General features: G+C 41.5%; 2 protein-coding genes across 10 annotated transcripts in view; one reads left to right on the top strand and one right to left on the bottom strand.

Moving 5' to 3' along the window:
- LOC139941087 (dynactin subunit 1-like) overlaps positions 1–22,854 on the bottom strand; it is a 344,631-nt gene that overhangs the window by 248,149 nt on the left and 73,628 nt on the right. For 5 of the 6 annotated variants that reach the window (XM_071937510.1, XM_071937511.1, XM_071937512.1 and 2 more), the window contains 6 exons: positions 21,632–21,720; positions 20,435–20,506; positions 19,408–19,599; positions 18,415–18,564; positions 17,414–17,509; positions 11,784–17,157 (listed from right to left, as the gene is read on the bottom strand). In XM_071937510.1, the coding sequence (XP_071793611.1) occupies positions 17,020–17,157; positions 17,414–17,509; positions 18,415–18,564; positions 19,408–19,599; positions 20,435–20,506; positions 21,632–21,720 (737 nt within the window). In that variant the 3' untranslated portion in view covers positions 11,784–17,019. Of the gene's footprint in view, positions 1–11,783; positions 17,158–17,413; positions 17,510–18,414; positions 18,565–19,407; positions 19,600–20,434; positions 20,507–21,631; positions 21,721–22,854 lie in introns of those variants that run through there. The other variant, XR_011786532.1, reaches the window with a different exon arrangement.
- LOC139941094 (PC-esterase domain-containing protein 1A-like) lies at positions 6,293–11,648 on the top strand. 4 transcript variants are annotated; one of them, XM_071937525.1, is made up of 5 exons: positions 6,293–6,432; positions 7,963–8,118; positions 8,660–8,739; positions 9,741–9,856; positions 10,519–11,648. In XM_071937525.1, exons 2-5 carry the CDS (start codon positions 8,046–8,048, stop codon positions 11,483–11,485), a joined length of 1,236 nt encoding a protein of 411 aa, XP_071793626.1. In that variant the 5' UTR covers positions 6,293–6,432; positions 7,963–8,045; the 3' UTR covers positions 11,486–11,648. The 4 variants fall into 4 exon arrangements, with proteins under 4 accessions (XP_071793626.1, XP_071793627.1, XP_071793624.1 ...); XM_071937526.1 differs by lacking the exon at positions 6,293–6,432 and adding an exon at positions 7,190–7,300 and having other exon boundaries at positions 7,907–8,118; positions 10,537–11,648; XM_071937523.1 differs by lacking the exon at positions 6,293–6,432 and adding an exon at positions 7,190–7,300 and having other exon boundaries at positions 7,907–8,118.

The following is a 22,854-nucleotide window of genomic DNA, read 5'->3' as shown; positions in this document are numbered from 1 at the left end:
CGAAAGAAACTATTCAAGAGTTGGGACAGGCGGTCCGAGATTTGACTGTGAAGGCCTATCCTGAGATTTCTGAGGAGGCACGAGAGCGCCTCGGGAAAAACCATTTCATAGATGCTGTGGACAGTCAAGTGGTGAGAGAAGGCATTTATCGTGCGCGCCCAAAATCTTTGGACGAAGCCATCCAGGCTGCTCTCGAAACCGAAAGCATCGAAAAGGTTGAAAGTCAAAGAAGAGAGGAACGTAGGCCTGCCAAGTTTGCAAGGGCCGTTGACTCTGGCACCGAACAGCGTCTCCAGGAATTGGAGGGCAGTGCTAGTGAGCAGTTGAAAAAGATGGACATGGTTGTGGAGTTATTGTTTGAATTGACCAAAAAAGGCCCAGGCTGGAACAGTCGAGGTGATAAACCTCAAGGGTTTTCACAGAGGCCTGAGATGAGGAAGAGCCAGGGTGTGAGGTGTTTCAATTGCGGAGAGCTTGGGCACTTCATACGGGAGTGCACTGAACCTCGCAAAAAGCAGGGGCGTTCGGGAAACGCCGACCAGCCGACCGGGGGGCCCACGGAAAGGCTGGATGTACCCAAGGGTCCAAACGAGGAAGAGAAGAAGAACTAGATACAGCCAAGAAGAGGCGAGTTACAGCGGAAGAAGAGCCGGTGGCGACCCAATCTTTTTCTGTCCTTCGGCCTAGACTTGGGTTGTTTGTTAATGGATTGGTGAGGGGCACTAAATGCCGTTTTCTAGTCGACTCTGGCTCGACAGATACAGTAATTAGTGGTTCGGTGTACCATAGCATGGCCAAAGAACAGAGGCCGGTGCTGATCAACGAGGGGATTAATATTCGGCAGGTGGACGGCAGCCCGCTTGCCGTAATGGGTGTTGCCTCGGTGGATGTTCAGGTGGGTAAAACTGTCCATCAGGTTAAGGCAGTTTTCGCAGACATCAAGTGTATGGGTATACTTGGAATGGATTTCTTGTTGCCCACCCGTGGGAACTTAGATTTCCAGAGTCTTGAGTTGAGGTTGAATGGAGAACGAGTGAGGTGCACAAGTAGTGCAGGAGAGCCATTTGTTGGCAGGGTAGTTGTCGCGGAAACAACTGAAATAGCATCCGGACATGAGGCCGTGGTGCCTGGGTCGATTATTCATACTGGCGAGATACCACTTCGGTCTGCCATCATTGAGCCTGTTGAGGGTGGAGGCGAATTGGCCCAACGAGGTTTAGTTTTAGCCAGATCATTGGTTAAACCTCAGGGTGAGGTATTACCGCTTCGAATCCTCAATCCCAGTGATGATGCACGGGTAGTGCGGAAGGGTACCACAGTCGGGACTGTTGAGGCAGTTGAGGTTGAGTCGGTGGTTCCGCTGAGTCAGGTAGGTGCTGGTGAGGTTAATGACAACCTGCCTAAGCACTTGTACGACTTATATGAGAGGAGTAAGGTGAACCTCAGTGAGGATTACCACGATGAGGTTAAGTCTTGTTTATCAGACTATCAGGATGTATTTTCCTCTGGTGACCACGATATTGGGAAGACCAATGTTGTTGAGCATCACATTCATACCGGTGATGCAAGACCCGTTAAGGAGAGGCCTAGGCGCCACCCCTTGTGTAACCAGGAGGAAATCATGAGACAAGTCAAAGAGCTTAAGCAGCGAGGGGTTATTGAGCCTTCAGATAGCCCCTGGGCTGCTAATGTAGTTCTAGTGAAAAAGAAGGATGGGACACGGCGATTCTGTGTCGATTATCGAGGTTTGAATGCGGTAACAATCAAGGATGCCTATCCCGTCCCTCGAATAGATGAAACACTTGATGCATTGTCAGGTGCCAAATGGTTCTCGACGCTTGATTTAGCGTCTGGGTACTGGCAGGTAGCCCTCGATGAGGAGGCTAGCCAGAAATCAACTTTTGTCGTGCGTAACGGTTTGTACCGATGGAAATGCATGCCTTTTGGCCTCTGCAACGCACCGGCTACGTTCGAGAGGTTAATGGAAAAAGTTATGGGAGGGCTTCAGTGGGACATCCTGCTGATATACCTTGATGATGTGATTGTGTTTGGCAAGACAGTGCGCGAAGAGATTGAGCGACTGCGAGTTGTTCTCTCACGACTGCGCCAAGCCGGCCTAAAGCTGAAGCCGAGTAAGTGCTTCCTTTTCCAGAGGTCGGTGGGTTATTTGGGCCATATTGTGTCCCCCGAAGGTGTGGCTACGGATCCTGAAAAGGTTCGAGCAGTGGCAAATTGGCCCGTACCAAAATGTGTCAAGGAAGTTCGAAGCTTTCTAGGCCTCGCTTCCTATTATCGTAAGTTTGTCAGAGGGTTTGCTGAGGTAGCGTCACCGCTACATGCTTTGACTGAAAAGTCACGGGAGTTTATCTGGACTGAGGCCTGTCAGCGGGCGTTCGATGAACTTAAGCACAGATTGCAAACCACCCCAGTACTGGCATATCCCCTCCTGGACAGTGACTATATTCTAGACACTGATGCTAGCGGAGATGGGATAGGGGCTGTGTTGTCCCAGATGCACGATGGGGAAGAGAAAGTTCTAGCCTTTGCTAGCCGTAAACTGAGTCGCGCCGAGAGGAACTATTGCGTGACCCGACGGGAACTTTTGGCAGTTGTAGTATACCTCAAACAGTTCAGGCAGTACTTGTACGGTCGCAAGGTGACTGTAAGGACTGACCACGCTGCTCTTAGGTGGTTACTTAATTTCAAGAACCCTGAGGGGCAGCTGGCGAGGTGGATTGAGGTTATTTCCGAGTATGACATGACCATTCAGCATAGGCCTGGTCGTAAGCATGGGAATGCTGATGCGTTGTCCAGAAAGGTCTGCAAACAATGTGGAAGAGGTGCAGACACCGAAGAGGTTGTAGTTGGTACTGAGGTTTCTATGCAACCTGAGACAATTGAGGTTCATGAGGAAGTTGTGGAAGACTCTGAACCTCCCGAGGCATTGGTTAGGGGCGTACTTGCTGAGCCACATATGCCTATGGGAGCAGTCAGGGAAGCACAACTGAGTGATCCTGGTATCAATTGGGTTGTACGGGCAAAAGAGGAGTCGAGCAGTCGGCCTCTCTGGGAGGCTGTGTCGGACACCTCAAAGGTACACAAGACTCTGTGGTCTTTATGGGACCAGCTGGAAGTGCGAGACAATGTTTTATGTAGAAGCTGGGAGTCGGATGATGGAGGGTCGATCAGGTGGCGCATTGTGCTGCCAGGGAAGCTAAGGGAGATTGTCCTCCTAGAGTTACATGGTGGTCGGGCTAGTGGTCATTTGGGCGTTAAAAAGACGCTAGCCAAGCTCAAACTGAGATATTACTGGCCGGGTATGGTCGCTGATGTGAGGTCGTTCATTAGACAGTGCATTCTGTGTGGGCGAAGGAAGTCTCCGGCAAAGAGGCGTGTTCACCCCTTGCAGCAATACAGGGTCGGCGAGCCGATGGAACGAGTGGCTCTGGACTTGCTGGGGCCACTGCCACGAAGTGACAGTGGCAACGCCTGGGTTATGGTAGTCGGTGACTACTGCTCCAAATGGATGGAGGCGTACCCCCTTCCCGATGCAAGGGCGGTAACTGTGGCTGACAAGTTTGTCAAAGAATTTGTTTGTCGGTTCGGGGTTCCCTTGGAACTACATTCCGACCAGGGAACGAACTTCGAGTCAGCAGTTTTTGCCGAAATGTGCAGGGTCCTTGGCATCTCGAAAACTCGGACCACGGCCTACAACCCAAAGTCCGATGGGATGGTCGAACGTTACAACAAAACGTTGGTAAACATGGTGGCCATGATGATTGAGCCAAAACGACAGCAGAGTGACTGGGACGAGTGTCTACCCTACGCATCTTTTGCATATAGGTGCACTCCCCAGGAGTCAACCGGTGAGTCCCCGAACATGATGATGTTGGGGAGGGAAGTGAGGTTGCCCGTCGATTTGATGGTAGAGTGCCCTAGTGTGGAGGACACGGTGCGTACTGATTATGCAGAAGCTCTACGACACAACCTGCAAGAGGCTCACACCCGAGCGAGAGAGTGCCTCAGGCAGAGTGCCAGACGGCAGAAACGAAATTACGACCGTAAGGTTCACGGTCAAGGGTTGAAGGAAGGCCAGTTTGTTTGGCTATTCAACAAGCTGAAGAAAAAGGGTCGGTCCCCGAAGTTGCAGCTTCGTTGGGAAGGACCGTATTTGGTGGTCAAAAGACTCTCAGATGTGACGTTTCGAGTTCAGCTGAAACGTGGGAGCAAAGCTTTTGTAGTCCACGGGGATAGGCTTAAGCGATATGAGGGTAAACCCCTTGAGCCTTGGGCGTATCAGCCTAAGAGGGTTGTGGAAGTTCACGTAGGAGATGCACATGAGGTTGCCCCTGAAAATGGGCAAAATGAAAGGGAGAAGGTGAGAGTAAGTGATGAACCTGAGGTTGTCCTGGAAAGTGGGCACAAAGATATGGAGGAGGTGAGTGAGGAACCGGAGAGAGGGCTGGAACCTACTGCAGGTTCAGAGACTAGTCCAACTAATGTAGTAGGCCAAACAGGGTTAGATATAGGCCTACCTGGTGGGGAGGAAACCTCTCGGAGGTATCCGAAAAGGGGACACCGACTACCTGTGAGGTATAGGTAGCACTATTAGGTTGTAGGGTTAATGATGTTGGTTTGACGGAAGGGTTTTTTTTTGTTGTGTTTTGTTTGCTGCAGGATGGTTGAGGAGTGCTATAAGTGTCGTGACACCTTCACCTGCAAGCAGGGCTTGTGGCGCCACCTTCGTGTAAAGCACGGCCCGCCCAAGTTTCTTCATTGCAAAAGGTGCCGTTTTAAAGAAAAGAGAAGAGACAATTTTGCTAGACACTACCGGATTTGCCACCCTGATCATCGGGCGGAGGGTGCGTTGATCCAAGCCAAGCTCGAGAAGGAACCTCACAGAGGTTCACCTGTGTTGTTGAATGGGGGAATCACTCTTCCGGTATCGGTGGACCGATCAGTTCTGGTGGGAAGACTAGCTCGTGATAACCCAACCAAGCGGTCCTCAGCCCCAGCTACGTTGAGCAAGCCACCCCCATCGCCCAAGGCTCCAGCCGAAGGAACCCAGCCACCTCTGAGCCGTCATCAGCCTGTCACCAACACCGATATCGCCTCTTCAGGCTCCACCAAGGTCCCCGTCGATTCGGTTGGGTGGGAAACCTCGCACCATGTTGGCAATCATGAGAGGGGAACCTGCAAACACAGACGGCTCTCCCCCAGGGACAGTGTCCGAATCTTCGTCCAGGAGCGCTGCTCCCGAGCCAGGCCAAGACAATGGCGAGGACTCCGTGGATCCGCCGGAGGTACCAGCCAGACGGACCCGGTTTGCCCGTGTCGAGGAAACGCTCTGCCGAAAGACCTACCTGGGAGACACGTTGGTCGACGTGGAGAACATCACTCGCGTATTTCTCAAACCAGTGGACCCTTCCCGCTACACTTTGGACCCCTAGAGACGAGCAGTGAACTTACGACTAAATTATCATTATCTTGCCGGAATGACATTTTGTGAAAAAAATCAGTGCAGTATTTTTGTCAAATTTATATTTTGATTATTATAAAATTTTAAGATAAATCACAGTGTTCTTGTTTAAGTGTTGAGGCCGCTAACTTTTATATTTTTTGTATTGCTAAGTTTAAGAAACCTAAGGCATTTAATAATTGTTGTATAAATATATGTGATTAATGTACATGCTCTGATTAAGGTGGATTCGATAATGGTGTAGATCAAGACGCTAATTCATAGTAAAATTAATATTTCTATTGTGTAATCCAGACAGTGACCTCACTGGAGGTGTGGGTTACTGTTTGTTCTGTATGACTTGTAATGTAAAATTTTGTATAGGAGTTGGATAAACCTCACCACAGTGAGGATGACTTTTTATCTTTTTGGTTAAACTAGAACAGTAGTTGTGAGGTTGAGGTAGGCCTCATATGACTTTCTTGTATTAACGAGAAGGCATGGATCTGTGGTGACCAGTACATGTGTTGAGGATGTATAAATGAGTAGATGTGAGGGTTAGTAAACCTCGCATGTTTCTATTGTATAAGAGGTTTTTAATGTTTAAGTTTAGTGTTTAATATTGTGCCTGTTCCTGAGGTCTGTTTGTTTTAAGCTGTTTGGACCGGGACGGCCCAAGCTTAGCTGGGGCCTGTGTGGCGGAACAGGGTGTAAGTTGAGTGTAGTTGGTGGACTGTGGCCAGTCTACTGCGCCTTTTCTGCGTCGCGTGGGGTCTGCGCGTTGGCTATAAAACAGGCGGCGCTGTAGGCATGCTCTCTCTCTCTCTGCGGCGTGCTGTGTTATCTGATCTCGAAGTTTATCTCTCCACGTGTTGCTCCTGGGCTAGTCTAGCATTTAGGGAGTGAGGTTACGTGTTGCTGTGGTGTCGATGGATCGAGGATTGAACCGCCGACCGTATAGATAGAAGAGCGAGGTAACTAATAAGCTTGTGTACCGGAAATTTGGGAACGGGAGCGTGTGTTGTGTTTCCTTACGTGGGAACTGCGAATACTGAGGTTGTGTGAGGGCGAATAACCGCATCTCGGGTAGAGAAAACGGTTGAGTGTAGCCCGGGGAATTCACGACTTGTATGTGGTTCGGTGAGGCACACTGTTGATCGCTGGAAGGTTCCTGGGGAATTTCCCTCCTGCTTAGCTTCTGTGGGTTAGAAGTTACGCCGTGTGAGGCATAGTCTGTATTTGAGAAGATTGTGTAACTTGTATGAGGTGTGAGGTTCACCTGTCACTTGGGCCCACTTGTGTATAACTTTTGTATGAGGTTTAGTGCATTTATTGATTGCATTGACTAAGGGCCTGATATTATTATAAGGCGAGGTTATTGGGTTGTGTTGTGATTATAAACCTGTGAATTATCTATTGATTATTGTACTTGAAATAAACCATTTAATTGTGCCTTGGAACCTATGAATCCTCGTGAGGTTATTTGAGGTTTCCTAACTGCTCGTTTATAATTTGAGGTTAATCTAAGTCTAGGTGGTGGTAAATCTCCACCAAACGAACCGCCCGCAGGCTTTAGCCGCCGCTCGTTATTAGTCCCCCCCTGGTGTTTGGGTAGCCGCTCACCTGAGCACCAGGGCTCATAAATATATTTTGGGGTGTGATAATTAACCCGGGAGTCGGTGTCCCCGTCGAACGAGACCAGACCTTTTGGCCCCAACCCCCGGTCCCGCCACAATACACTGCTGTGTGACAGCAGTGCAGTAAGCCAGGCCAGCTGAAGAAATTTACCAGAGGTTTGAAGACTTTCTTTGACTTTCGAGGTTTGTGTCATCACACCACACCGTGAGTATTGAATAAAATACCTTCAAATTGTTCATTATAGAATCTAAACTGATGAGGTTTCAAATCAAGGAACGACAAATCAAGGAACGACAAAACTATTAGTTATCGACTTGTCAGTGAACTTGTTGTCTTTCACGTCTTTGGAACAGTGTGTGACTATCGGTGTGTCAGCTCAGCGCGCAGCGCTGTTACAAAATAATGACAGTGATTTTGAAAAGTTGAATGTTGTCATTTCCTGTGTGGTTGCGGTTGAATTAACATCGTCAAAACACTAAAAGAAAGCACAGACCTTTGTGTAATGAAAGTTATCATTAAGTTCACAGTCCGAAATTATGATGGAAACGTCAAACTTAACATTTCTTTAGTTTTTTTTTTTTAATTTTACAAAGTTTAAAACGATCCTGGTGAGAGGGCCTAGTTGTTGACCTTTTGATGACCTCCATGTTGTCTTGTTTCTAAATATAGTGGGCATAAACAGTCCAGATTTGTGGTTGAAAGTGTGGATATTAACTCTTCAAAACACTCAAGAAAACACAGTTGTGTAATGAAAGTTATCATAAAAGTCCCAGTCCGAAATTATGAGAAAAACTACATTTTTTTTTACAGAGTTTACCATCCTTGTGATTGTGGCTGACCTTTATTGACCTCTTGTCTCTGTGCAGTGGACATGAACAGTCCAGATTGGATGGGAGTGTATTCCAAGAATCTCAGGTCCAGTAGAGTTTAGTGTCAGTACGTATCAACAATGGCGATCTTTCTTAACGAGGATATCACTAAACTACTATGGAACAAGTTTGTTGTCATCATTGGGGATTCAAGTAAGTGCTCAATACAATATGTCCGAAATAGCCTTATTATTTTATAGGGAAAGATTTCTGTATCCTGCCACCAAGTATAGCACACCAAGGCAAACCAAAAGGAATCTCATTTGAGTGAATTAGTATCTATACTCATTTATTTCATCACGATGGCAAAAGTGGTGTCGGGTCAGGAAACAGATTATTATGTATTTTGTAAAAGTTAAATGTTGGTTTAATATTTGAATGCAAGAGGTTCACCCATACTTAACTTAGTCCATATTCTGCATGGAACTCGTAGTGAAAAAACATGCACAATTTTCAGCATGTAAACTGAATGTTCTTATAATTATTTGGTTTTAACATGGAGCAATACACTCCATGGTTTTAACAACCAAAATGAGCTGTTGCGTAGTTTTTTAGGTTTTTAGATATAGCTTTCTGAAAGAGCTTCACAATCAGTAACCTTTCAGACTGAAATTATACAATGTTTTTTATCCTTACCAGTAGCTCATCATTCGGTGATTTTATAAATATATGTTTTTTTCCCTCTCTTGTTCAGTTCAGCGAGGCATTTACAAAGACTTAGTTTCTTTGTTGCAAACAAACGTCTACCTGACAGAAAACAACCTCAAGAGAAAGGTAATGACAGTCATTTAAAATCTTCAATTGCAGATAAATTTGTTCAAGGAAAAGCTGTGTGTTTGTGTGGAGTTCCAATGGTCCAGGCCTGATACTTCACAGAGGCAATCAAGCGATTGCCTACATTCCCCATGGTCATTGACTTGGTGCCCTTGATCGTCCCGATCGTCCCGAGGATGAGGGCCTTATTATTTACTATTTACTATTTTTGTTCAAGATGGCCGCTTAGTATTTCAAATCAAACAGGCCACCAATTCTTCAGTTTGAATCAACCGAAAACTTATTTTATACCTTTATTAGTTGCATGAGGACCTGACACTTAAACAGGGTCGGATATCACTAAAAAGATTTGCTGGTAGACGTTCACTAATATTGTTTTATGAAACAGAAGGTTACAAGTAATTTTTTTTTACAAAAATATAAAAATAATAACTAGTAAAAACAAAAAAATGCGGCCCCAAAAAAGGATGCGGGCGGGGACGATCAACTGGTATTTTTTTTATTTGGCCTTACAAAGGAGAAAATGCCTTGGTGTCCTGGCCTTTTAGAAAACAAAGCATGCAGGCCTAATGATCCATCATAAAATCTCAATTGGTCACCCAAGAATCAGGACAAGTTGACTGCAGATAAGCGATGATAAGAGGATTAAGTGAGATTAGTCTAGGAGATTATCAGATTATCCCAAGTGTTGCTTCAGGCTTTTGTTGTAGGAGAAAACAAATTTATTGACTGGTACAAGCCTAGAACGTAATCTTTCATATAGGGCAGGGCGGTTTTCATTGTGCAAAGGGCACTTCCATTGGAAAATATAGAAGTCTATGGGAAAATTTTGCATGAGCACCACTTCCGTGGTTTATTTCTCTCATAAGCACTAAATACTAGCTAATGACAAAAAAATGCACATGAGTTTTCGTAGCAACTACTTCATCAGATCATCTGATGAAATAGTTGTTGCTATGTTTGATTCATCTGACTAACCTGGCTGTTTTTGATTGGTTTAGGGAGAGATGAGTTTCAAAGACGACATCCTGATTGAAGGAGGACGTAAAGAGGAAATGAACAATGGTATCAACTATAGAGAAGTCCGCCAGTACAAAACGGACTATCACATCATCAGGTAATGGTAGTTTAAAAGACTTCTGGACACATCTATAGCCCCAGCCATATCTCGTTGGGACCCCCTGCCCATGTTGGTTCCGATTGGCGGTCTTCTTCTGCATTACAGTCGACATTGAGAGAGGGTACTTGGGGCGGGGGAGACAATGTTTATTGTCAATGGGAAGTGGTCAAGGAATGGTTTTATATAACGTTAGGCGTGGGTGATGGGTGGCCCAGACAGTTTGGCCGTGATTGTAGTTGTGCAAATTATCTCTGTGACTTGCTTAGCAGCTTCAAAGTTACTGTTCAACTTTGTTGGTAAAAGAGTAAATGGAACATTAATGAAAAAAATCACTTTTCGAAGACAGCTACACGCAAGTCACAGACAAAAACCATCATTTTGAATCTTTGCCTGGTCAATGAGATACTGGTCAATGGAATTGGTTCAATGCTGTTAATCAGTAATCAATCAATATGGTATAAAGCATCTCTTCCTTGTGGTGATTTGCTTTGTGACAAAGTGATTTGCTTTGCCTCTTGTAAAATCACCACAAAAAAACAATTGGCCAAAAAATACAAACCTAATCCAAACTATTGTAGTTTTAGCAAAATAAAAACTTGTGGAAGTTTTTGATGAGAAGTTGTGTAAATCCTTTTTGTGAACTTTTATTTACTTTCAAGGTATTATTTTGTCACAAGGGCATACAACAAATACATGGAGACGATCTTGGCCGACTTCGAGAATGATCCTCAGCCCGACGTTGTCCTGATGAATTCATGCCTATGGGACATCTCACGCTATGGATCCCATGGCATGAATTCCTACAAGACGAGCCTTGAGAAGACGTTTTGTAAGATGCAGAGCGTCCTACCACCAGAGTGTCTCTTCATCTGGAATACAGCGCTCCCGGTCGCTAATAAAATCCGTGGTGGGTTCCTACTTCCTGAGCTCAATTTCCTCTCAGAGACACTCCGCTTAGACGTCATGGAAGGAAACTTCTACGCTAAGGAGTTAGCCAACGCTTACGGTTTTGACGTCTTGGATCTCCACTACTACTTCCGCCATCAGCTTCATCGCAGAGTCGCAGACGGAGTCCATTGGAACCACCACGCCCATCGTCATATTTCAAATATGATTCTAAGTCATATCACTGAGGCCTGGGGTCTGTGTGTTCCGAGAAGAATAGAAGCGTGGAAGGTACCAGCAGACAGACCAATCGACCAATCACGGGGTGACTTTCATAAAGATATCAGTCTCAGCGCACCTGCTCAGGGCCCGCGAACAAGACGCAATAGCAGTGGTGACTCGCCTCAATTTATCGATTTTGACAAAGTGGCTTCTCCTATGATTAAGAGTCCCTTAATACCCATGCCGATCCAAACAGTAGTGTCTTGCAATAATGGCCCACAACATCTCGGTCAAACCTACAATGGTCCGGTTCGATCCAATCAGATTAGACAAGCAGGGCGATACAATCCTTACGGGGGTGGGGGAGGGTGTAGACAAGATTGGCAAGAGGGAGGGGGAGATTGGGGAATGCAGGTTCAGAATCAGCAACCGTTGTATGGTTTGGAAGAGAGGCGTAAGATGCGGAGGGCGTGGGAAAGAGAGGAAGAGTTGAGATGGCTCGCATTCAGATACCAGTAAATTGAGAGAGATAGAGGGGGGGGGGGGAGAGTTTCCAAGTTTAAAGTTCAAGATCGTCCAGTTAATGTGAAGCGAACAAGCAAAATGAGCTGTTTGTCGGATATATCAGTTTGAAGAAATAAGGCAAGACAGAATAACAGAGGTGTCAAAAAATAGATAAAAACACCAAAATGCCAAAATATATCCTATTTTATAACAGCAACTTCCTTCCTGATAACCAACATCAAAATGAGCATTGATAAACAACTCGACTTTAACCCCATTTTCTTAGTTTCGTTCTCTTGCATTTGTTGGTGTTTCTACTTTCACAACTTTTAAACCAAAGGTGGTATCAACTCAACATGGTTTTTTTTAACAGTATTACCAATTTTGCTTCATCGCATCACAAATGATGACAATTCAAGAGTCAGATTACCATAAAAACACCATGGTACCTTTTTAAGCAACTCGCTTGAGCTCCTTTGCATTGTCTTGGCCAAAAAGATGATGGCTGGGTTACTTTGTAGTTTAGCTTATATCTCTAGTAAATAGAATTTGTGAAACTGTTTTTAAAGATGTTCCGCCAAGTCGCTGCCATTTAAGTAAGTTTATCTTTTATATGTTATCTAGTTTAAAGTGTCTTTGTTACACGTAATTGTCTATTTTCATTATTTATTATGTTAACTAAACCGCACATACATACTTAAAATATCCTACACTGTTTACAAATTTACATTTTGTTATTTTTTTATACTCTGCACTTTCCAGATTTATTTTGTATTCCTACCTCATTTTGCCAAATACATTCCTTTTTTATTTGTGTAACATTTGCCAATGCTGTTATGTTAAGTGAGACAACAAACATTTGCAGCTGTTTTTCTGTGAAAAAGCCAAAGATTAATTATTAATGAACCGTTAACATTTGTTTTATAAAGCTAGTACTATAATTGTTGTGTTATGATGATGTAGACAATAGATGAACACAAAACACAAGTTTTGCATATCCATATGTTCTGGAGTTACTCAGGGCTGTATTTGTTTCTTTTTGCATTAAAAATACACTGACTTCTACCTCTATTTACATTTAATATATGATCATTTTAACATCGAGAATAATTATTAGCATAAAACCTTACTTGGTAACGAGTAATGGGGGAGGTTGGTAGTATAAAACAGTGTGAGAAACAGCTCCCTCTGAAGTAACGTAGTTTTTGAGTAAGAAGTATTTTTCCACGAATTTGATTTTTAGACCTCAGAATTAGGTATTGAGGTCTCGGACCAAGCATCTGAAAGCACACAACTTCGTGTGACAAGGGTGTTTTTTTCTTTCATTGTTATCTCGCAACTTTGATGACCAATCGAGCTCAAATTTTCACAGGTTTGTTATTTTATGCATATGTTGAGATACAGCAAGTGAGAAGAACTGGTTTTTGACAATTACCAATAGTGTCCAGTGTCTTTAAGCACTGTATATATGTACTGATTACTCAGAACTTTCCGAGCTCTGTGAAAAAACCTGACCGGCAAATCACTCTGGTGGGATTCGAACTTCGACCTTTGCATTGCTAGAGCAGTGTCTTACCACTAGACCACCGAGCTAGCCCGGTGGCTAGAAGCACTTTGATCAAATGTGTAGCCACCCTCTAGCCACCGGCCTAGCTCTGATGTCTAGTGGTCAGACATCTGCTCTAGCAATGCAAAGGTCATGGGTTTGATTCCCATCCGAGCGATTTGCCAGAGTATGCAGTGTTACACATCCATGTATGGGTAAAAAACAAATTATATTCTATGTAAATTGTTCCTTAAGTTAATCGTAATTGTTTCTAAGGTATTTTTCAGAATCTACAGTTTAAATAAAAGTTTCTACAAAGTTCTCATTTTGAATTCTTTCCGTGGCTATCTCTGTACATGTGTACATATGTATGTTTTTATACTTGAGGCTGTATGTATTTGAGGCAGTGGCTACAGCTATGGCTGTTGCTATGGGCCTCCTATGCTTCAATGCATGTTACCATGACAATCAAGTCATAGCCGCTAATTCAGACAGGGTCTTGATCCATCCTCTATGATCAATCCTGGATTCCTTAAGTCAATTTGTGATTTGCTTGAGATGTGATGGAATCGTCTGAAAAGATTGACACTCGGGTCACTATAACTGAGAAATTGTGGGGCCGTTATGAGCGATGATATCACAACCACACACGGGTAGGCTGTGATTGATACTCGCCCTTGCGACCATGTTGCACCAAATTGGAATTTGTTTACTTTGTGTCCTGATCTTTTGGGGAAAATAGAATTAGCTATTGCAAACTGTTTACCGACCACTCGGACCTATAATGGTATAAATTTTAAAAATAGTTAATGGTCTGGCATTTTGACCCCAGCAAAGTCGGGTCATTAACTATTTGGGGGAAATGGTGATTGAGGCCAATTGTCTCAACATCATGGTAGTTATGGTCGTAAACAATCAGTGACTGATTTGTTTACACTTGGGCTACCGTAAACCTCGCCTAATTATGCTTCCACCATGCAAAGTTTCAATTCCTACCGATTTGTTCCTGATGGTCTTAGAAAGCATAGCATCATCCTGAAAAGTCAGTCGACTGTGGTATCCTACGTTTGCAAATGTCGACCTCAGAGCGGCTTACAATATAATAGTAGCTCAATCATTTACATGAAAATAAAATGATCAACAAATACATTAATTTCTCAGCAATAGCATTTCTACTTTATTAGACATAAAATACAGCATTGTCACTACAGAGTTATATATAACAACTAGAGGGCGCACTAGTGATGCTGCTTGCACAAACAAGACGGGATTGCAATGCGACACCCGCGCCATTTTTTACGCGGGTTGAAAATGAAGTACCGGTACACGTTGGAGTTTAACGTTACGCGATGCTGTTTTGTCAACTTACAAAATGGTCGCACAAATACACTCTGTGAGATGCTGTTTTGTCAACTAGGAAAATGGCCGCCTGCGCGCATGCCGGACCGCGTATATAGGCCATTGCGCCCTCTAGTTCTTCTATATAACTCTATGGTTGTCACTCATAGGGCCATGTCACATTGTGACACTTACTATGCAACCAGTTCAAAGCAATCTTCACATTGTTTTCTTGGTGAAACTGAGATGGTTCTTAGAGGAACATTACAGAATTGGTTTTGCTCGTAAAAAGGTTGCTGGCAGTGTAAGCACATTATGTGATCCACCATACACATTAACTGACAAACCTGTAGAAGTTTGAGATCAATCAGCCATCTGGGTCAGGAGAGAATAGTGAAAAAACAATTACAAATTTTGCATTGCATTGATGCCAAAACAAAAATGAAAAAATGCTCACTGAGCGATAAACTTAAAGCGCGAAATTAGATTCCTATTTCTCATCAAGTATGACATTTCAGACAGAAATATTTGAAGGGATGTTTTCAACTATCATCATCATTAGACTGTGTAAGTTTTATGTAAATCTGTGATCTTCACTGTTTTTGTTTCTTACCAATTCTGTAACATTCCTTTAACCCTTTGAGACCAAAGCGACCACAAGAGACTTGTACCATAGCAGCCAATGTATTATGTTAACATAGTATCCCAATTTCTGAATACATGGCCCGGCTAGTTTTTTGCATAGGCAGAAAATGTCATTTCTGCTTGGCAACAAATAAGCAGGATACAGCCACAGATGGTAAATGCCACATATTTTTTTGGTTGATAGTCTTATTCTGCTAAGCAAAATCTTGTTGTGCTTAGCTACCTTTGTGCCCGAGGAACACAATTTGGCCCTGGTGTGACAAAGCCCACATCAATATTTTTGCTTACACAGTTATGCATATAATGTAATGTAATAATGTTTAGCTTCTGCCCATTCACAACGCACTGAATGGGAATGTTCAACGTTTGATTTTACTTGAGCTGGATTTCAATTTTAAATCCATTAGAATATTTCACCTTATTTTGAAGTTAAACAACTGTTCCGTTTTAATCTGCCTGGTCCACTTGAAGAGCGTAAACAAACATTTGATAAACCTCAACCGGAAGAATGAACCCAAATGGGTTTACAGTTTGTAATTTTTGTTTTTTAATGTTTTTGATTTCGAAAAAAGACATTCTTCAATAATCTTGTTTACCTCAACAAGTAGAAACCTAGTCTCAGCTTATACTCCCATCTCTGTGTATTGCACAAATCACTGACCAAAAATGATTAAAAGTGAATTAAATTCCCCAAAACACCAGTTTAAATACAGCTTTTTAAAAATTCCCAAGAGCTCACAGCTTTAAATCTAGCTTGATTAATAACAAGAACCCAATACTGTTTATTTTTAATCAGAGTTGACCAGGGGTGTGTTTTGGAGTCCATGACCGAAACGAGTTTCTGAAGTTAATTTTCACCGACCGAAACAATTTCAGAGAGCTTCGCAAAAACGGTTCGGTAACAAGAAACAGTTCATGGCATAGGTACATCGCTTGAAAATTCACGTTCTTAAAATATACAGCAGCCATTTTGTTTTCATATAATGGGTCTTAGTCTTTGTAGTTTTATCAACATTATTTAATTGTTATGCTCCAGGGTATTTCACTTTTAAAAGAATTCCTTTGACATTTTCCGGGCGTTTTTAGAAACCACCATCCTGAAACCAAGCTTAACCGATCCAACAAGTCGGTTAGAACTGTTCAAGAATCGCAAAGGTCGGGGTTCGAATCCCAACCCTGTAATATGCATGAGTTCGGGAAGTACGGATTATACCGTGCTAACAAACATCGGTGTATATGGGTAAAACCAAACAATTAATATAAGTCGGTTATTGTTTGGTTGGACGGGAATACGCTCGACCAATGACCAAAGCTCAAACATGTTTCTGTTGTGAGTCACCAAAACGCACACCATTTGATCTTGGACTCTAAGTATTCCAATTTAAGCCTCTATTTCAACGGTGTGATCATGCAAACAGCTCTACAATATACATCAACGCTAAAACCTACCAGAGATAATGGACATTGAGTAAACTTGGATAAGTTATTGATGCTTTAAAGTTTCTTAATTTTATAGATAAACGATGCACATTATAGATTATATTTTATACGGATTTATTTGATTAATTAATTTATTTATTCTTTAAGGCGACACACATTGCCAGAAGGTTTACTAAAGAAATAAACTTTAATTGTATTTGATTTAAGATTGCCATTATTTCACCAATGTCATTGAAAAACCTTTGGAACTCAAAATAAATAAAAAATGTAAAACCCTGAAGTCCCCAAAAGAGAAACTTTATTTCATAACCAAAACAAGTCCTGATATTTCTTCTTCTACATTAATCATGCTTTTTTGAGTAAAACCAATTAAACAATTATGTCTACTACTTTGTTATGGCAGGCAAAATGAAAATTGGAAACCAAAAAAAATATATTCAAAGATTTATTCAAACCAAAGATTGTAATGCAGTGTGGGAAATTTGAAATCTTGCTATATATTTCTAGACTACAACAGTTAATGATTAACACAGCATTACTTGCCACAGGTCCTGATGATTCTGAGGGATTCACCGTCGTATCAGGCTATTAGCTGAGTGTGAACTTTCTGAAGCTGATCATGACGTAGACTGACTGCGTAGCTACAAGGCTTCTGGTCACCAATGATAGGAATGGACAGGGTACCAATAGAGGCGAATTCTGTTTTCTCACTCTGAGCCTATTGAAAGGAAATAGTTCAGATTAATTAATTCATTCATAATGATGCTTTCAGGAGAGTTGCGTAAATACCAGGGCCCCATTTCACAAAAATTTGCTTAGCATGAAATTTCTTCCTTGATGAAAACAAGATTACCAACCAAGTTTCCACTTGTTGCAATTTGCTTGTTACTGGTATTCAGCTGCTTATCCTGAAAATCACGTGGAAATTTGGTTGGTAATCCTGTTTTTACAAAAAGTAGCGAAATCTGACTTACCTTGGAGAAGTCTGTAGATGGAAAGACAGAGAAGTCACTCTTAGCCTTGGCACCAGGACGTTGGCTGGACACTACGCTCTGTACCTCAGTCTGGAGCTAGGATTTCAAATCAAAATTTTTATAAAATTGAAACCTTTGAGAAAATAGAATTAGCTTTTTCAAACTACTTACAAACCAAAAGGAACTATGGTACAATAATAAAATAATAAAAGGTATTTATATTGCGCTTTTCCAAAACATGATCAAAGCGCATAACAAAGAAAATGATAAATTAAAACTAGCAAGAAACAAATCATTAATCTACTATTTAGGAAAGAGATAAGTTTTAAGTTTTTATCTTAAAAGTAACAACACAAGAAGATTTACGAACATTAATGGGGAGATTAAACAATAGTTAATGGCCTATATTTTTAACAGTTTATGTAAAGCATATTGAAACGATTTAGTAAAACTAGTTATTTTTATTATTTATTAAAAGTAGAAACGTCTAGAAAAAAAAATAAGAAGTGAAAACTGATATCTCTAAAATACATCAATAAATGATGATCATATCGTGACTGACTTATCATTTATTGTTTTAAGTGCACCACATACAATTATCTCAGCACACTGAACAAGGTGCCAATTAAAAGTTCCAAGTTTAAAAATTAAAGAGTACAAAATTATAGTAATCAAAGATTAACATAATAATAAAATCTGAGGTCTCAAAATCAAATTTGTGGAAAATTACTTCTTTCTCGAAAACTACTCCACTTCAGAGGGAGCCATTTCTCACAATGTTTTATACTATCAACCTCTCCCCATTACTCGTCACCCAGGAAGGTTTTATGCTGATAATTATTTTGGGTGTATACCAATAATGTCCACTGCCTTTAAAATATTTAGAGACCACATCGGGGGAACAAGCAGCTTGTACCAAAAACAAACGGCTAAGAGGTTTGACCTTCTTCCATTCACATAAAGAGGTCAAACTCAAGGTCATGTCCGGGTACGAAACTTACCTGAGTGATACTGGCGTTTAGTTGGTGAACCTTAGCCATCTTATCAACGAGCTGATGAATGGGTGTGGCTTTAGCAATGGCTGGGACCACGCCCGGTTTACGCTGAGTGATGTCTATTACTCTTGGATTTGCACTCAGTAGATGCAACTCCTGCAATGGATTACAAGTAATTTATCGATTATTTATTGATAGTAAGTATGATGTATCCATTGTTGTGATTAAACTAACAAGGTATATTTATATAGGATTTGAGGCATTGCATGGTGAGGTATCAATATACATTTGGTTTGCAGTAACACCATGTATGTATCTACCTGCCATTTAGAGTTTGTTCTTAGAGAACTGTAGTGCTTTAGGTATATTTATGTATATACATAGTTTTTGTCTGCTTTTCTTTTTAAATGATATCTGTAAATGACGTATTGATCAGCATTGCAAACCTTAGGCATTTTTTTTCTGTTGTTTAGAGTTGCCATCCTCAACAAATTTCCTTGATTTTTTAAAGGATTTCTTTTTTTTATTTGATTTAGAAAAAAAAGTGCACATTGAAAGCACTACGACAGTTGAAAGAAAAATTGCACCCTGTGCACCTCTTTCTTTGAACAGCGCCCTCTACTTTACATCAAATTAAAATGAAGTTCAGTCATTTCCATCAACATCCTTGAGGGCGCTATTCACAATTGCTGATTCCTGATTTAGATTGTTAGGGCAAGTAACAAAAAACCCCACGCATGTTTAGTATAGTGTCTTGCTTTACAAAAAAAGTAAGGAGGAGAAGGGTCTTCTTGGTTTTCTTTCAACATGACCCCTCGACACATTTTTAAAGATGGCTTTTTATCAACATTCATTTTTTCTCATCTGTGATTATTTAACCGATCCTTTTTTTATCCATTTAAAAGAAAAAGAACAGAAAAGGGGGCAGCCTCTAAAATTGTTAAAATTTTATTTGGCTTTATTAATCTTGTTAGTGATTGCAATTCAGATGTAACTCACATGAAGTAACTTGCGAGTTCTCCGAGCGAGCACAACGACGTCTTTCTGAGGCTCCATAGTAGCTGCTGGTGTAACAGCGCCTTCTGTTGTCCCAGTTTCAGCAGTTGGTACGAGAGCAACAAAGCCCGTTGGACTGGCAAGACCTGTTGGTTTCTTTGGTACATTCAAAGGTTTTAGGGTGTCCATCACTTTCTGTTAGCGTAAAACAAAACAAAAGATTCTCCAATGTGTTATTTGCAAGGACCTCTATGTTTAATATGTGGCCAATATTGGTAACAATCCGCATAGACCAGTATCCAAATTTTATGTGACTGGTATCCTGCTCATTTTTGCTTAGCTAAACCAATATTTTCTGCTTAAAGTCAGTGTACACTATTGGTAATTACTCAAAAAAAATGTTTGCATAAAACCTTACTTGGTAACGAGTAATGGGGAGAGGTTGATAGTATAAAACATTGTGAGAAACGGCTCCCTCTGAAGTGATGAAGTTTTCGAGAAAGAAGTAATTTTCCATGAATTTGATTTCGAGACCTCAGACTTAGAATTTGAGGTCTCGAAATCAAGCACCTGAAAGCAACAGCTTTGTGTGACAAGGGTGTTTTTTCTTTCATAGTTATATCACAACTTCGACGACCGATTGAGCTCAAATTTTCACAGGTTTGTTATTTTAAGCATATGTTGAGATACACCAAGTGAGAAGACTGGTCTTTGACAATTACCAATAATGTCCAGGGTCATTAAGTAGCTCTATGAAGTTGGGCCCTGCATAGTATTTAACCATAAATTCACAGCTATATATTACAACATTTTTGTCATACTGACTCAGGGTAATGATGCATGTTGATGACTGCAGGTAACTAATTGAACAATAAATTAGATTATTGAAACTTAGTAACAGCGTAGAGGAAAATGGAACCAGCATGGTAGGGAAAAAATAAAGCAGATAAGAACAGCTTATGACATTGTGATGACAGATTGATCAGAATATAATTAACTATTATGAATGAGATTAGTTGGTGATTCCTACCTTCATTTCAGCAGATTTCAGTCTTGTATTCTCTCCCTTGACCTTTCCTAGGGCTTGCCTCAATGAATCAATCTAAGAGGAAAGTCAAGTAAATTATCACACCATGTCTATTTCCATTCTTCTAATTTACAGTAGATCAAGTTTTTGGCCATGACATGAATCCCTACTCACTGTGAATGAAGATGTATGTAATAATTTACATGTAGAAGTTTGTGCTTCATTAAAGCCATTGGACCCTTTCGGTACAGCAAAAAAAAAAAAAGTTCACAGATTTACAAATAATTTACAGGGTTTACAGAAGGTAATGGTGAAAGACTTCTCTTGAAATATTAGTCCATGAAATGCTTTACTTTTTGAGAAAACGGTAAAACAATATAAATTCTCGTTAACGAGAATTACGGATTTGTTATAAACACATGTCATGACACGGCGAAACGCGCGAAAACAGGAGTGGGTTTTCCCGTTATTTTCTCGCGACTCCGATGTCCGATTGAGCCTAAATTTCCACAGGATTGTTATTTTGTATATAAGTTGTGATACACGAAGTGTGGGACTTGGACAATACTGTTTACCGAAAGTGTATAATGGCTTTAAGCCCGGTTCATACTTCCTGAGAATGCGAATGCGATACGAATGTTGACGTCACAAATTCGCAACGAGTAATTCGCAGCAGTTCAACTTTGCTCAACTCACTTGCGAATATCGCTGCGAAAGGAGGGTTGTGACGTCAAATTCACGTCGAATTCGCTCCGCATTCGCATTCGCAGGAAGTATGAACCAGGCTTTAGTCAACAAGTTTTGGAGGGGAAAAAGTGGAAATCACAGAGCAATATTTTCAGGAGAGTCACGTAAGACTGTTATACATGCTATAACTTTTTTTGTCTCACTGAGATGGAAATTATTTGTGTTACATTGTTTTACTAATTTCTCAAAATCTACAGCACCTCAGCAGGTAATATTTAAGGGAAGCTTTCTACCATCATTATCTTCAAACTGTGTAAGTTTAATATAAATCTGTGGCTTTGTGTTTTCTAAAGTACAAAAAGTCCAAACACTTTAAGATTGAAATAATGTTTCCAGCATTCCCCTGAACCTCCCTGGGGTGCGTTTTTGGCGGTCGTAAACAATAAATGTTTTTGGTCTTTGGTCAGTGATTAAACAATGGCCATTTCAACCGAAACAGTAATTGGTGCCTACCTGTTGCACAAGTAGTGGCGAGTCTTTAATAACGACTTGGCTGCCAAGAGGTGCACCTCCACCAGTGGGACTAGTTGGTGATGTACCACCTGAAAGATAAAAAGTAAAAATAGTACAGCAAAGATTACAAACAACTGGAGGGTGTCATTGCCGAGTGGTTAAGAGCATCAAATTCAAGCCCATCAAATTCTGGGCCCAATTTCATAGAGCTGCTTAAGCACAAAATTCTGCTTAAGCAAAATAATTAATGCTTAGTAAAATCAGATTACCGGCCAAGACTCCACTCAATTGTTATGCTAAGTAAACAATAGCTCAATACCAGTCACAAGCAATGTATATGGCATGAAATTTTGGCCAGTAGCATGTGTAAAATAAACAAGCTATTTTCGTGCTTAACCAAATTTTTTGCTTAAGCAGCTCTATGAAATTGGACCCTGGTGGTTAAGTCATCGGAGTGTGGGTTCGGGTCCCGATCGTGACACTTGTGCCCTTGAGCAAGATACGTTACTATAATTGCTTCTCTTCACCCAGGGATATAAATGAGTACCTGCGAGGGTACAATTCCCCAGGGTTTTACCGCTTACCCCTACTCCAGGGCCCAATTTCATAGCGCTGCTTAACGGTAAGCAAATTTGCGTGCTTACTGTAGCAGAAAAATTTGGTTAAGCCTTAGCGTATTTCACAGGTTAGCAGAAAAATTGGGCGGCCATATTGCGTGTTTACCGTGGATTTGCATTGTGACGTCATTTATTTTCGTGCGGTAAGCACCGGAAGGTTAGCATGCCTTTTCGTGTGCTTACGGTTAGCAGCGCTATGAAATAGAAATCGCACAGTAAGCAAAAAAACGGCCGCTAACAGCGCTATGAAATTGGGCCCAGAGCAGGGGTGGCTATTCCCGGGGTATGGCTATTCCCCTGGGCTAGATCAGGGGTAGGGCAATCCAAGTGTGAAAGGGCAGGTCATTAATTCCCTTGGTTTTCTAGAGGAATATAGATTAGTGTGAAAAGGGCTAAAGAGTCCAACTTCAAGATCCCAAAAAGTATGGAGTATCAATGTATCTCTGGTGCCATGGAAGGCTTTCATGGCTTCTGGTTTAGTCAATAACTTAAGTTAGAGAGTAAAACAAACTTGATATTTCCATACCTTGATTACCGCTAGCGCCTCCCGCTACTACTGCTGCAATTCCAGAGGGCGCTGTCTTACTTGTCAAACAGCGCTTTCTT

This window comes from Asterias amurensis, chromosome 8 (genome assembly GCF_032118995.1).
Source record: "Asterias amurensis chromosome 8, ASM3211899v1".
In the NCBI taxonomy this organism is placed as follows: Eukaryota; Metazoa; Echinodermata; class Asteroidea; order Forcipulatida; family Asteriidae; genus Asterias; species Asterias amurensis.
The sequence above is the reverse complement of the archived record's forward strand: the minus strand, read 5'-3'. Positions and strand labels throughout refer to the sequence as shown.

Coding starts and splice junctions, on each gene's coding strand:
- LOC139941094 (XM_071937525.1), top strand. CDS start 8,046: ATGGCGATCTTTCTTAACGAGGATATCACTAAACTACTATGGAACAAG. Junction 8,740..9,740: donor AAAACAACCTCAAGAGAAAG/GTAATGACAGTC, acceptor TGATTGGTTTAG/GGAGAGATGAGTTTCAAAGA. Junction 9,857..10,518: donor ACGGACTATCACATCATCAG/GTAATGGTAGTT, acceptor TTTACTTTCAAG/GTATTATTTTGTCACAAGGG.